The following is a 13904-nucleotide window of genomic DNA, read 5'->3' as shown; positions in this document are numbered from 1 at the left end:
TACACATACTGGGCGCCGCCTACCCAGACATAGTATAACACGGACTACACATACTGGGCGCCGCCTACCCAGACAATAAACGGTCTCTAACTACTATAGTTGAAATAAATAAGCATAAAATCAAATAGCATGCTTATCACATAAGATATCAAATAATGCTCAACGAATAAAATCAAATTTTATTCTCTAATTAAATGTGGATTTAATTATATTAATTCTAAATTAATATAATTATACATATTTAATATTAATTCCAAATTAATATTGTGTTGTGGAGTATATATCATTTCCAGATGATAACTATGTCCCAATTTGTTAATCTAATTAACGAAACTAATCCAATCTATATTAATTCTAAATTAATAAATTTATAAATCAAGTAATAATTCCAAATCATCATCAAGCACATATATTATTTATTATTCCAAAATAATAATATTAACAAATTCTAGCTCATTAATCCATTAATCAAATAAATTTATCATCTAATCTATATCAATTCCAAACTAATATAAACAGATATTTAATATTAATTCTAAATCAATATTAAAACACATTTACTATTATTATTCAAAATAATGATAGTAAATAATTTATTGGCTTGATTAATATTATTAATTCTAAATTAATAATGTGATTTACAGTAAACAAAACCGAGATTCGGATCCGACCCGAATCTTCAAAACCCGCTAGGGTTCTGCGAAAAGAACAGTCGCCCCCTCCATGGGTTGCCTTCACGCCTTGGCTACTGCCCCAACGGAAGTCAGGGCTGCCGCTGTCCACAAGCCGGCGGTAAGCATGGCTGTCAGACGTGGTGCAGATTGAAGCCGACGTCGCAGCTGCCAAGATCTGTAGCTGATCGCTGCTGCTGTCCAGTGGCTGTGCAGCTGCTGCCCGGCGACCACACAGCTGCTGTCCGACGAGGACAGTTCCTCCGCCGCCGCCTGAGGACGACGCAGCTGCTGTTCGTTGCCTACCGCCGGAGCTGCCGCCTGCTGGAAGAAAGAGCTGCTGTGACTGCAGCGTTGCTGCTGTCCAGCCCTTCGCTCGCTGCCTTGGCTGCCCGGAAAGCAACTGCCGCTGTCCGAAGACTACGGCTGCTGCCCGGTGAAGACGATGAAAGAATTTTGAAATCTAATTTCCATAAATAGATTTCAATGATAAATCCTTTCAAACCATGATTTGTTAACTTTTCAAAAACGTAAATTTGAAGTCAAACTCCAAAACTGTTTGCAAGTTGCGGTAATTTTTACAAAATTATGTTAAAGGAATCGAAATCTAATTTCAACTTCTAACCAATTTCATGAAAATTTTGAAATCAAATTTCGAATCAGATCAATCACATAATTCTGATTTCTAAAATTATTCCACAAGTAATTAGATTACAAAGTTAATTAAGAATCAAGCCCTGGGCTTTGATACCACTGTTAGGAATTCTTGTATTCATCTAATGAGCGCAGCGGAAATTGCATACAAGAATAACAGATCTAGATTCATAATCATATTGCAAGTTGAGCACGTAATACACAACGGAACTAAATCTTACTTGTTGTTGTGTTTTCTTCTACGATTGTGTCCTGCAAGTTGAATCCACTACTATCGAGGTCCACGTGTATTCTGATCCGATGCAGGAACAATTCCTCGGTACAATCGCTATATAGAGAAAGCTAGGAATTCTCTACAAAGCTTTACGTATTTTCTCTCTAATGTTACGATATTTCTCATCTCCCACAATGGAGAATAAATAACCATATATATAGACAAAGAGTCATTAGGGTTTCATGATTGTTGGGCTTATGGACTAATTATAATTGTAGTCCAACTATAATTATTTAATCCATATTAATCTAATCTAGCCCATATCCTTTCAATCTGTCTCTCCACTCTACCAGCCTCCAAGTCCAGTACCTGTCACTTCATCTTTGAAGCTCTTTCGTTCCAATATTTCACAAATCTTAAACCACGAAGCAGCAAACCATCTCAACACAGGAGCGATAGTTCCCGTTGCCACTCCAATATTTTGAATGCTTAAAATCCAGATGAAATAATAAAATGTAAACTTGGGGATGTAGTGCAAAATTTTGCTCCTGTATTTGGAGAAAAACATGTATACACTACTCCTTTTAATGCTATAAATTACTATGTACTACTAATATAGGTAAGGTAGAGAGTTGAAATTAGTAGAAAATAGAAGAGTGAATATGGTGACAGAGCCACTTCTCCTTCCCTGCCTTTCTTGACATTCCATCTCACTCTGTGCATTGCCACAATCTTGGGAGGAACAACTTCCATTTCCTGCAATGTTTCACTTTCTTGGCCACCTGCCAACTGCTCCTTGTACCTTCTCTCCTGTTGTTTCTTCACAATAGCCAGAGTGAGTGTTGAACCAAGTTCAAAGTCAGATCATGCTTTTCATCTTATTAAAGTATATTAGTTTGTGTCACTTCTTCCAATTAAATCCCTTCAGTTTTTCCTTTTTCTGTGGTTACAAATTAATACAGTTTATTAAAATGTCAACACACATTTTAATGTGATCGTCGTGTTAACCTTTTTAATACACTACGTTAATGAGTTAGCAAGTTAGCAATTTAAGAAAAGTTAGCATTATAACACACCCCAACTAAATAGATTATAATATCACACAAGCTAATGCCAAAATAGCTCACTCTCAATCTCTGTGTTGATTTGGGCCAATTATAAAGAATTTAAATTAATTAGTTTGGGCCCCAAATTGTAAATTGTATTTTTAAATGTCTAGGCCCAACAATTGTATTTAGTTTATTAAATTGGAAATACTTGTAAGAATGTCAGCCCATAAAAGAAAATATTTAAAGGCCCAATGATTATGGAAATTAAATTGTAAAGTCGATTTCACCAACTCAATTGCGTATGAAAGTAATTAGCCAATTACGTTCTTGCTAGAACTTCCACACGTGTCTCTATCAGTAAGACTGGCAAGACTTGGAAAAAACTGCATGATTCCAGTCCTGCACATTCGTGTCGTAGCAAGTTTCCTTCTCACCATAATAGAAAAAACAATCAAATTGAGAAAAAAAGTGTTCATGACCAGAACAGGGCAACAAAGACATCACTGCAAAATTAATTTCAAAGTCTTCCGTCAACAGGCCAAAGAAATGGGATACTAATATACTATGTTGATAAAGTAGCACAAGAAGTTGGTAAACAAGACTCCATATGCTACATGCAAACACCAGAGATAATCAGACAGAAACCGAATCGATAGAGTTAGCTTTCGGCCTCATGGCTTCATCCCCAACGCTCGGAGATCCGGATTATCTGAAAAGAGTGCAAGCATCGCTTGATTCAACCATGCCGTGGATAGGCATGTACATTGCTGCAGCTTCTGCAGTCTGCACACTTGCAATGGCGGCCGATGCTTTCATTGGCTTCAGAAGCAAAAAGTATTGGCTTCCGTGTAAGTATTTCTCTCTCAACGCTTTCTCCCTCGTACTACTAGCAGTAGCCATGAAGCTCCCCGTGGATCTAACGAGTTTGGACCTCACCTCCAACGATAAACTCGCGAGGCTTAGCAGCCTTTATATGATGTCGACCGCTATGAATAATTTCATGACATCGTTAGGTTCCACGGAGAATAACGATATTGTACTAAACATGGCAGCTTTAGGCATTCTAGTCATCACTATTGCTGCAAATGTGTATATTCATATTGTTCAGATTCTTAGCTCTGGATCTATGTTATATGTGTTGCTGCCCCAACAGATGGTATCTTCTGCGCTCATGCTCCTCTTCCTTGCGACATTATGTTCTGTATCGTTGATGGTTCCAGGAGCCAAGAGATGCATAGGATTGAAGTATAATGAAATGCACAAATCGGTCTCAAATAGACAAGTAGAGTGGGGAAGGTTTAGAAGTGATGAGCTTGAAAATATGGTGAAAGGGTATTGGGTGATGGCTCAAACTAGCAGTCCTCAGTTTGTTCTAGCAAGGTCTGCTATTTCTTCTACTTTAGGATTCTGGTGCCTTTTCACAGCTGCAGGTTTGGTCGAAGCTCGGATTTCACATAGGCTTCTATATCCTAGGTATAAAGTCGATTCGAGTGTTTTTGTTACTTCAAAATATCGTTGGTCCGTTGGTTGGATTTTGAACATTCAGTGTACTGGAGTGGCGATTGGAACTATCGCTCCTCTGTTGAGATGGTTCGTTGCTTCGTGGTTCAAGATTTCTGAGATGGAACGAAAGAGCTTCAGAGATGAAGTCAAGGTTGACAAGTACTGGACTTGGAGGCTGGTAGAGTGGAGAGACAGGTCACTTCCGTTTCAAGTTCAAAGCCGCGCAAGCAAGAAGCTTCTTCGTGATGCTGTAAGATTTGTTCTGAATTTCTGCATTGGAGTTCAGATTCTCGTTGTTTTAGCAGCCAAACTAGTTCTATTCCTCTCTGCTAGATTTGGTAGAGCAGTTCTCTTGTGTTTACGCAAGAATGAAAGACCTGTTTTAGCAGGAGCACATGTCGATTTTAGCCAATATGTTCTTCTACTTGATGGTGAGCCGCAGCTGCCTTATAAAATCCTCAAGAACATCTGCAACGAGGCGGATGAGTTGATAAAGGGAGGCGAAAAAAGGCAGCCCAAGAATCTGATCCAGCTTCTGAAGAAATCCTCAAACTTTAATGGGTTGGGACGATTTGACAGATGCGAAATCCCGAGCTTGCATTCTCAAGAACCTCCAAATTGCTGGTCTCTGCCCGTGGTGACTTTGACAGCCATTTCAGTTTCTCTTCTCAACTTTGCAGACGAGAAGGCTAACCAGTTAATGGTTTGCATTAGTGAGGGCTTGCCCATCGTGAAGCTTATCGAGGAAACTCTAGACAGTTCTGGTGAGTTAGAAAGCGTAAGAAAAACAGCAGATGTGGTTTGGATAGGAGCTGAAGTGTACAGAAAATGGGAGGACGCGGATATAAAGAGCACGAGCGTAAGAGGCACAACACACAAGGAAACACTGCAAAACCTTTCTAGGCTTGCAGAAAAGATTGTGACAGATTTTGTGGCTCAAACGAGAGATATTCTAATGCAGAACCCTCTAAACTGGCCTGCTAGAGTTATATCTGCTAACTCGATGTACAGGATTTCTCAAACGATCTTGTTAGGAATGGGAGATGGCGAGAACCAAACTGACGACGAGCTATTTGAGAGTATTTCCATCACCATCTCGGATATACTAGCAGCGTGCCTCACCAACCTAGTGCAAGTCATAACATTGAAGTGTCACAGGCACGACATCAAAGAAAGGGAAGAAAGTGTGAGGCGAGCAGCGATTCTTCTTGGTGAGAGCAAAGAGATTTTTGATATTCTGCAGCAACGTGAGCTTCCTTGTTTGGATATGGAGAAAGCTGCTAAGATTGACGAGTGGAGGGCATCCTTGGCGTTGGATATTGAAAATCCGTTGGCATCTTCTTCACCATCATCAAGTGACAGTTCAACAACAGTGTAGTAGTTATGACTTTTATCTGTTTTTTTTGTTTCCCAGTGGTTTGGTATTTCCGTTGTAAAAATAAAATGAGTTCTTATCGAGAGTGGATACTGCTTTTTATCTGATTTTGTATCATAATGCATTTTCATTTGGTTGGTAAAGGATTACATAGACTGGCATATGATCTGCCTAATGTAGTAATATGATCATCGCGGGCAACTCCAAGATGGCGAACGAAAGTATGCCTAGAACCTCGAGCTGCATCAAGTGCATCTCGTATCCACCGATGTCTCACATTAAAATGCTTCAATCTCGAGCTAGCTAAAATTGCTTCCAATCTCTGCAAACAACACTATTTTTCACAAGCCTTTTTCAAACTAGCAATTATGGGATGTTACATCTAATGAGGTGGAACTTTCAACAACTATTACAGCTGAATTTTCACACATAGTAACGTTGTTGTTACGTTCTTGCTACATGTTTTCTACATGAGTCTCTATCTGTAAAACAATGGAACACTTCAGAGCATTCCCACTTCACCATAGACTAGAAAAAATAAATATTCTTGACCAAGAAAATAAAGAGAATGGGAATAGCATCAACTTTGAAAAAACACCCAACTAGTCTTTCATTGAAAAATAAATTCTAAGTTTTGTGTTAACGTGTCAAAGGCTTGATACCCTTGTGACTGCCATATATAGCAGGAATTAGATGTTGGTAAATAAGAGTGTGTGGTACATGAAAAATCAAAGAGAAGGAGAAATTGACGATAGAGTTATCTTCCGAGCTCATGGCATCACCCCCAGCACGTGTGGATCCGAATAATGTGCAAGATTCACTTGATTCAACAATGCCATGGATAGGCATGTACATTGCAGCAGCTTCTGCTGTCTGCACACTTTCAATGGCGGCAGATGCTTTCATTGGCTTCCGAAGCAAGAAGTATTGGCTCCCGTGTAAGTATTTCTCTCTCAACGCTTTCTCCCTCACACTGTTAGCAGTAGCCATGAAACTACCCGTCGATCTAACAAGCTTGGAAACAACCAGCAAGGAGAAACAAACTAGGATTAGCAGCCTCGTTTTGATGTCGACTGCCATGAGTAATTTCATGACATCTTTGGGTTCCATGGACAATAATGAGATTTTACTAAACATGGCAGCTTTAGGCATTCTTGTCATCACTATTGCTGGAAACATATGCATTCATCTTGTTCAGATGCGTAGCTTTCAATATATGTTATATGTATTGCTGCCTCAACAGGTTACATCAGCTGTCATAATGCTCCTCTTTCTCGTGATGTTATGTTGTATGTCGTTGATGATTCCGGGAGCTAAGAGATACATAGATTTGAAGTATAATGAAATGCACAAATCGGTTTCGAATAGACAAGTAGAGTGGGGAAGGTTTAGTCGTGATGAACTTGAAAATATGGTGAAAGGGTATTGGGTGATGGCTGCAACTAGCAGCCCTCAGTTTGTTCTGGCAAGGTCTGCCATTTCTTCTATATCCGGACTCTTGTGTGTTTTCACAGCTCTATTTTTGGTACAAGCATGGTTTGTAAAATATGGTTCGAGCATGGATACCGACAGTACCAACAATACCGGTCCCATCGTTTCTACTGTGTTTCTTACTTCGGATTATGGATGGTCCGTCAACTGGATTTTAATCATTCAGTCCCTTGGAGTGGCAATGGGAACTATTGCTCCTCTGTTGAGATGGTTTGCTGCTTCGTGGTTCAAGATTTATGAGATGGAGCGAACGAGCTTAGGAGATGAACTCATGGTTGAAAATTACTGGACTTGGAGGCTGGTAGAATGGAGAGACAGATTGATTCCGTTTCAAGTTCAAAACCGCGTAAGCAAGAAGCTACTTCGTGATGCAGTCGGATTTGTTCTGAATTTCTGCATTGGAGTTCAGATTCTCTTTGTTTCAGCTGGAAAACTAGTTATATTCCTGTCTGCAAGGTTTGGTAGTTCAGTTTTAAGGGTGGGAAGATCTGAATCAAGTGATGGAACACAAGTGGATTTTAGGCAATATGTTCTTCTACTTGAAGGGGAGCCACAGTTGCCTACTAAAGTCCTCGAGAACATATGCAACGAGGCGGATAGACTGATAAAGACAGGCGAAAAGAAGCAGCCCAAGAATCTGATCCAACTTCTAAAGAGATCTTCAAAATTCGATGGGGTGGGACGATTTGACAGCAGCCAAGTTCCAAGTTTGCATTCTCAAGAGCCTCCAAATTGCTGGTCTCTGCCCGTGGTGACTTTGACGACAATTTCAGTCGCTCTTCTCAACGTTGCAGATGATAAGGCTAAACAGTTATTGGCTAGTGTTAGCGAGGGCTTGTCCATTGTGAAGCTCATTGAGGAAACTCTAGACAGATCCGGGGAGTTAGAAAACATCAGAAAAGCAGCCGTCGTGGTTTGGGATGGAGTTGAATTGTACAAAAGATGGGATGAGACAGATTTGAAGAGCACGAGAGTGAGAGGCACAACGCAGAAGGAAACACTGCAAAATCTTTCTAACATGGCAGAAAAGATTGTGACAGATTTTACGGCTCAAACGAGAGATATTCTAATGCAGAATCCTGTAAACTGGCCTGATAGAGTTATAGCGGCTAACTCAATGTACAGGATTGCTCAAACGATCTTGGTAGGATTGGGAGAAGGAGAACACCATGATGGTGATGAGCTATTTGAGGGTGTATCCATGACCATCTCGGATATACTAGCAGCGTGCCTCACCAATCTAGTGCAGGTCATAACATTGAACTGTCACAAAAACAACATCAAAGAAAGGGAAGAAAGTATGAGGCGAGCAGCCATTCTTCTTGGCGAGAGCAAAGAGATTTTTGAAATTCTGCAGCAGCGTGAGCTTCCGAGTTTAGATGAGGAGAAAGCTGCTAAGATAGACGAGTGGATGGCATCCATTGCACTGGATAATGAAAATCCTTTGGCCTCTGCTTCAGCATCATCAAGTGACACTTCAACAGCAATGTTGTAGTAATATTTATGTTTTTATATATTTTTAGTCACATGTTTCTTATCAAGAGTGGTTATAACTTTTATCTCTTTTGTTTGTTTATACACAGTGCTTTAAGTATCGGTTGCAAAATAAAATGTGATCTTATTTAACCTTTTATGTGTTTTTGTTTCTTGATGTTTTTGCATTTGGATGGTAAATGACTACATCGACTGTCATATTAGCTACCTAATGTCATACTAATACAATCATCCAGGGGAATTCAAAATTCATTCATTAGACTATAAACTTGGAATCAACACAATAACAAAATTCTAAGTAACTAAATAACCAAGAAACAAAACCACAAATCAAAATATCCACATCATGTGACAGAAAAACTTAAAACAATTGTAAAGCGATTCCTTAACATTCCAATCTTCAATCTCAGAGATGACATAGAATAAAGTCTTGATCATCTGATTTGAGTCTACTATAAATGCGTTTATATTGACGTACTTTCAAATAACATTAACGGATGTGTGTCTAATGATGATGCAGAAGCATCATTATAACTACTCGTCCATGTGCACTCAGTGTCTGAAATCATCGTGGACATATCTTCGAAAGATCCCACGTCTTCTGATTCAACGTTTACACCACTCGACATTTCAGACATCCTAAAACTTTCCAATTCAGTAGCAACTTCTTTCATAGTTGGTCTCATTCTCCCTTTCGAGTGTAAACATCTTTGAGCAAGCTTTGCAACTAGGGTCACCTCTTCATTTCTTCCTTGCTCCCGAACTTGTGAATCTAAAATTGTATCCATAGATTCTTCTTCCATGCATACAAGAAACCGTGTCGCTAGGCCTCTCTCTTCTTCTGTTTTATCAAGAGATATTGGCCTTTGCCCAGTAAGAAGCTCGACAAGAACTACCCCGAAACTATAAACATCACTCTTCTCTGTGAATTGACTGGACCGAAAATATTCTGGATCTAAATATCCAAACGTCCCTTTAACCAGAGTAGTTAAGTGAGTCTGATCTGTAGCAACGGACCTCGATGTTCCAAAATCTGATACTTTGACAACATATTTTTCGTCTAGAAGGATATTACTAGACTTGATATCCCTGTGATAGATAGGCACAGAAGATGCAGAGTGTAAATACGCTACCGCCCCTGCTATATCTGCTGCAATTTTCAAACGAATGTTCCATGTACATGGAAATTCACTACTTGGATCATGAATAAGATCAAAAAGTGTGCCGTTTGGCATGAATTCATAAACAAGTAGAGGAGCCTCAGTCTCCAAACAACACCCTAATAGTTTGACCACATTCCTATGATTTATTTGCGATAGTATCACCACTTCATTTATAAACTGTTCCAACTGATTCACCTCCACCAACTTTGATTTTTTTATCGCAACAATCTTACCATCATATAACATTCCTTTATAGACGGTGCCTTGACCTCCTTGTCCAATAATTCTGCTCTCATTGAAGTTATCCGTAGCCACCTCCAACTCTTTTGCAGGGAAAACTTTTGTTTTTCCAAGTGCACCTTCATTCGTCTGTTGTTGCAAGAGAAGGCCACCATTTCGTTTGAAGAATTTGTCTTTTACCATTCTTTCCTTTCTCTTTCGCAACAATTTATACAACCAAAAGAACACTAAGACTAGAAGCAGAAACCCCATACCAGAGCCTATACCTACATGCAAAACTTAAGAGTGAGAAAATTAACAAAATTTTACAGATAGCAGCATATCTGATTGATATGAGAGTTGGAACAGTAGTATATTGTTACCTGTCAAGATAATCGTCTTGGTTTTGGATGGAGGCTGTGGAATGCAACCTGTGCCATCCTTTTTCCCATCACCAATATACCCTTTTGGACACGAGCAGCGAAACGTCCCCGGACCATTTTGGCAAATTGAATTTGAGACGCATGTATTAGTTGAATTATCAGCGCATTCATCAATATCTGCTCGATACATAATCACTAGCTAGTTGTAATTTGATAAAGTACATATATTTGTAGGTGAATTTCCAAATAGTAAATCATTATAGCATAACAAGGAAAAAGATTAGAGAATAGCAACCTAGGCAGCCTGGATTGAGGTAAGGATTGCCTGTGTATCCTTTGGAGCAGTTGCAGAGGTACCCTCCAAGCGTAGCATTAAAATCAACACAATCACTATTATCTCGACATACGAAGTTAGCGATATCTTGCTGCGCTTCTTTGCAATTCATCGCTCCGATCCTCCAATCCAATGCCATGCTCGGCTGATCTCTGACTTCTATCCTATTTGAGTTATTCGTAAGGGATGATCCTATATTATGACGATCATTTGCATTCATTCTTTCAGCGTATGCAGTGAAGGCGTAGCTACAAGAAATATTGACACTTGTCCGTGGTTCACTAAGATCAGTCATACTTGATTCAAGGTAAGTTGTACCTGCAAATGATCCAACACATATTTCACTTAGATCAAGCTCTTAAGATCAACTGTTTGATTTCGTAAAGAAAAGTGTGCAGAAAAAATTGTGAAATGTGTATCCTACTTTTATAGAATAGTTTTATTCTCCCTCCGTCCCACAATAAGAGCCACACTTTGCTATTTGGTCCGTCCCACAATAAGAGTCACACTTTATTTTTATATAAATGGTAAGTAGGTCTCACATTCCACTAACTCACTTCACTCACATTTTATTATAAAACTAATATAAAAAAGTCGGTCTCTTATTACCTCTTGGAATTGGTAGTCTGCAACAACCCTCACCTGCAAAAGATGTTATTCCATAGTCGCATCCTATGAAAACACTACCGTCATCATAGATCTGACTGTCGGAGCAAATGGCTGCGCAGCTGCTGCGAATAGAACTTCGTTTGTCTTCTCCAATAACCCCGACAACCATAACATTGCAGCCAACGGCGTTGATCCAGTTGTCATCTGATAATCTATATTGCGTTTTCAACAAGTCAATTGTTAATCTTGGCTCAGCTTGATAGTCTGGCCCACTGTAGCAATTTGAAGATACGTTCATGTATTTGACGACCATTTTTGATGAGTTCAGCTCAACGATTTTAGTGTTCAAAAGACTGAGGAAGGGTGTGGCGGGGTTGGTGTCGTTGTTGCAGACAACCTCAAAAGATGGCTCCAAGTAGCAATTTGGACCCACACCAAATGGAAATGGAATTGATACTTTTCCACATTGATCCATGCATCCAGGTTTGGCAATTGAACTTGAAGAGGAAATTATTGCTGGCAAAGAAGCAAATGAGATAAAGGCAAGTTACCCCAACCATGCAATGCATGTATTTATAAAAAAGATCATACTAGAAATAGGAACTCAGAAATTAACTAAACTTCATGTACTGAATTTCATATCAAGTATGGAAACTAGAGAGAAATGAAACTAACTCTGGCATCCTCCTCGTATGTACGGATTTCCCTCGTACCCTTGCACGCAGCTACATGTGTATCCCACTCCTGTAACAACATAGGGATAGGAATCTTGATAATCAGCACAAACACTCTTTTCGTCTAGACATGCGTAAGTCGTGTTGGAATTCTTAGCTTGACTGCAGCTCTCAGCCCCAGCAACCCAGTCCAAGCGCACTACCGGTGGCCTTGTTGCAGATGCCCAATTATCATTTACCAATGCCGTTGAGCTATTCAGATAGTACAAAGGATATGAAAATACAGTTTCATTCCAATATGTCTCCTGGATAAAGGCATAGCTGCATGGGAAAAGCTTTTTACGTTGCGAACTTCCGCTCAAGTCAATCAGTTTTGCTTCCACGAATTTTGTTCCTGCGATTTTAGAAAACAAAATTTCAATACAACCTCCTTCTCCTAAATAGCCTTACAAACTTTATCACTTATATCAATTTTAATACTCTCTATGTCCCACTTTAAGTGGAACATTTATTTTTCGTCATTGGACTATAAGCTGTAAATAAATTGATGTTTATTGGGAAAAGTTTTTATAAATAAATGAGATATTTTTATGTGCCGGATGGAGTAGTAGTAATTCGAAACTTATAGCCAACATAAGAGAGTAACAAATGTTTTAAAAAAAAGTATTTCAGATTGTGCAAAAGTAAGAAATCCGCATATTTTGACCAATTCAACGTTAAAAATAACTTAATCCTTAATTTAACACAAATTTATAAGAGGTATTGTAATGTTAAAATATTTACCTTTTCACTTGGAAATGCATACTAATTTAATTTCTGTACTAGTATATCTTTTGAGGGGGAGGAAAAAGAACTTATCTACTTTTGACAATTACCGGTGGGTAGTTCTTGATGGCAACAACCATGGAAGTGGCAATCTCCGAAGGCGGTATCATTCTTGTCAGCACAAAACGCCGAGCAGCCGCCAAGGACGGAGTTTCCTTGGGATTGCAGCACCATATCATCACACCCGATGGCAGTGAGCACGCTTCTACCCGAAAGCATATAGGGAGTTCCCGACAGGTTCATTGTCATACTGTGTTGATTGCCCGTTGACAGATCCTGATCATAGCAAGCTGAAATCATGTAGGGGTCTTTGAGGCGAATGTAAGTTTGATTGAATTCAATCACTTGTTTCTTCATAATAGAGAGGTAAGCTTTTGGAGGATTTGTGGAAGAATCGCAGTTGATGTCAAAATATGGGTTGAGACTGCAATTTGGCCCAAATCCAAATGGATATGGAACCAGTAAATCCCCACAGCGGTCCCGGCATCCCGGTTTGGCATATAGAGCCGCGGAGAGTAGTGATGGTGGGAGAAGTATGAACATACAGATTATCAGTTGCAGAGGACTCATCATGAATGAGTTTTGAGTTTTGCTTAATGAGAGTGTATAATCATCTTGATAAAAAAAATAAAAAGCTTGGCTTAAAACAACTCACTACTTGGCTTTGGAGACGACTATTAATTAATCATATGTACATTTTTGACCAATTCAAGTATTTGATTAAAACATCTCACTACTTGACTTTGGAGACGACTTGTACAGTTATACTATATTAAATAAATAGTTTATGTTCTTTTTAAGACGTTATTTATATAATTATCTTGCTTTCACTTTTATTATTTAAGAAGTGTTATTTGTCAACAATTGATATGTAGAGATAAGATTAAGAGGGAGCAAAACAATGATGGATGATGGAAAATTTTCAATTAAAAAGTTACAGGAATCAAAATTATAATATGCAGATGGTTGACTATTTCAAGGGTAATGACGTATGCCAGTCGGTGAAAGAAAAGTCGGAGAAGAAGGATTTAGACAATAAGTGCAACTTACTCAACATAAAGGGGTTGACTATATTATATATACACTTCTCAATTATCATGTTCTTTGACACGATTGATGCCAAGTGAGCAAGGTTTAAACATTACTTTCTTTCACTATTATCATCAAACTAATGCCCCCTAACTTGATTTAGAATTGCTTCAACTCATTTTACATTCTAATCAAATAAGGGCATCCGCAATGGGCG

The 13904-nt window shown here is 39.0% G+C and overlaps 3 protein-coding genes across 4 annotated transcripts; 2 read left to right on the top strand and 1 right to left on the bottom strand.

The window, feature by feature from the left end:
* Positions 1-3195: 3195 nt before the first annotated feature.
* On the top strand, positions 3196-5469 carry LOC121787813. The gene has a single exon (XM_042186656.1). It carries the CDS (start codon positions 3196-3198, stop codon positions 5467-5469), a length of 2274 nt encoding a protein of 757 aa, XP_042042590.1.
* A 769-nt stretch (positions 5470-6238) lies between these two features.
* LOC121787812 lies at positions 6239-8452 on the top strand. The gene has a single exon (XM_042186655.1). The coding sequence runs from the start codon at positions 6239-6241 to the stop codon at positions 8450-8452; it is 2214 nt and encodes a 737-aa protein (XP_042042589.1).
* A 327-nt stretch (positions 8453-8779) lies between these two features.
* On the bottom strand, positions 8780-13322 carry LOC121787479 (wall-associated receptor kinase-like 2). Of its 2 annotated transcripts, none has more exons than XM_042186211.1 (6): positions 12709-13322; positions 11835-12227; positions 11193-11675; positions 10512-10868; positions 10217-10393; positions 8780-10120 (listed from the first exon to the last, which is right to left on the bottom strand). In XM_042186211.1, the coding sequence occupies exons 1-6, from the start codon at positions 13229-13231 to the stop codon at positions 8916-8918; spliced, it is 3138 nt and encodes a 1045-aa protein (XP_042042145.1). In that variant the 5' UTR covers positions 13232-13322; the 3' UTR covers positions 8780-8915. The 2 variants fall into 2 exon arrangements, with proteins under 2 accessions (XP_042042145.1, XP_042042144.1); XM_042186210.1 differs by having other exon boundaries at positions 11160-11675; positions 12709-13321.
* Positions 13323-13904: the final 582 nt, after the last annotated feature.

The sequence above is a fragment of the Salvia splendens genome, chromosome 22 (assembly GCF_004379255.2).
Source record: "Salvia splendens isolate huo1 chromosome 22, SspV2, whole genome shotgun sequence".
In the NCBI taxonomy this organism is placed as follows: Eukaryota; Viridiplantae; Streptophyta; class Magnoliopsida; order Lamiales; family Lamiaceae; genus Salvia; species Salvia splendens.
The sequence above is the reverse complement of the archived record's forward strand: the minus strand, read 5'-3'. Positions and strand labels throughout refer to the sequence as shown.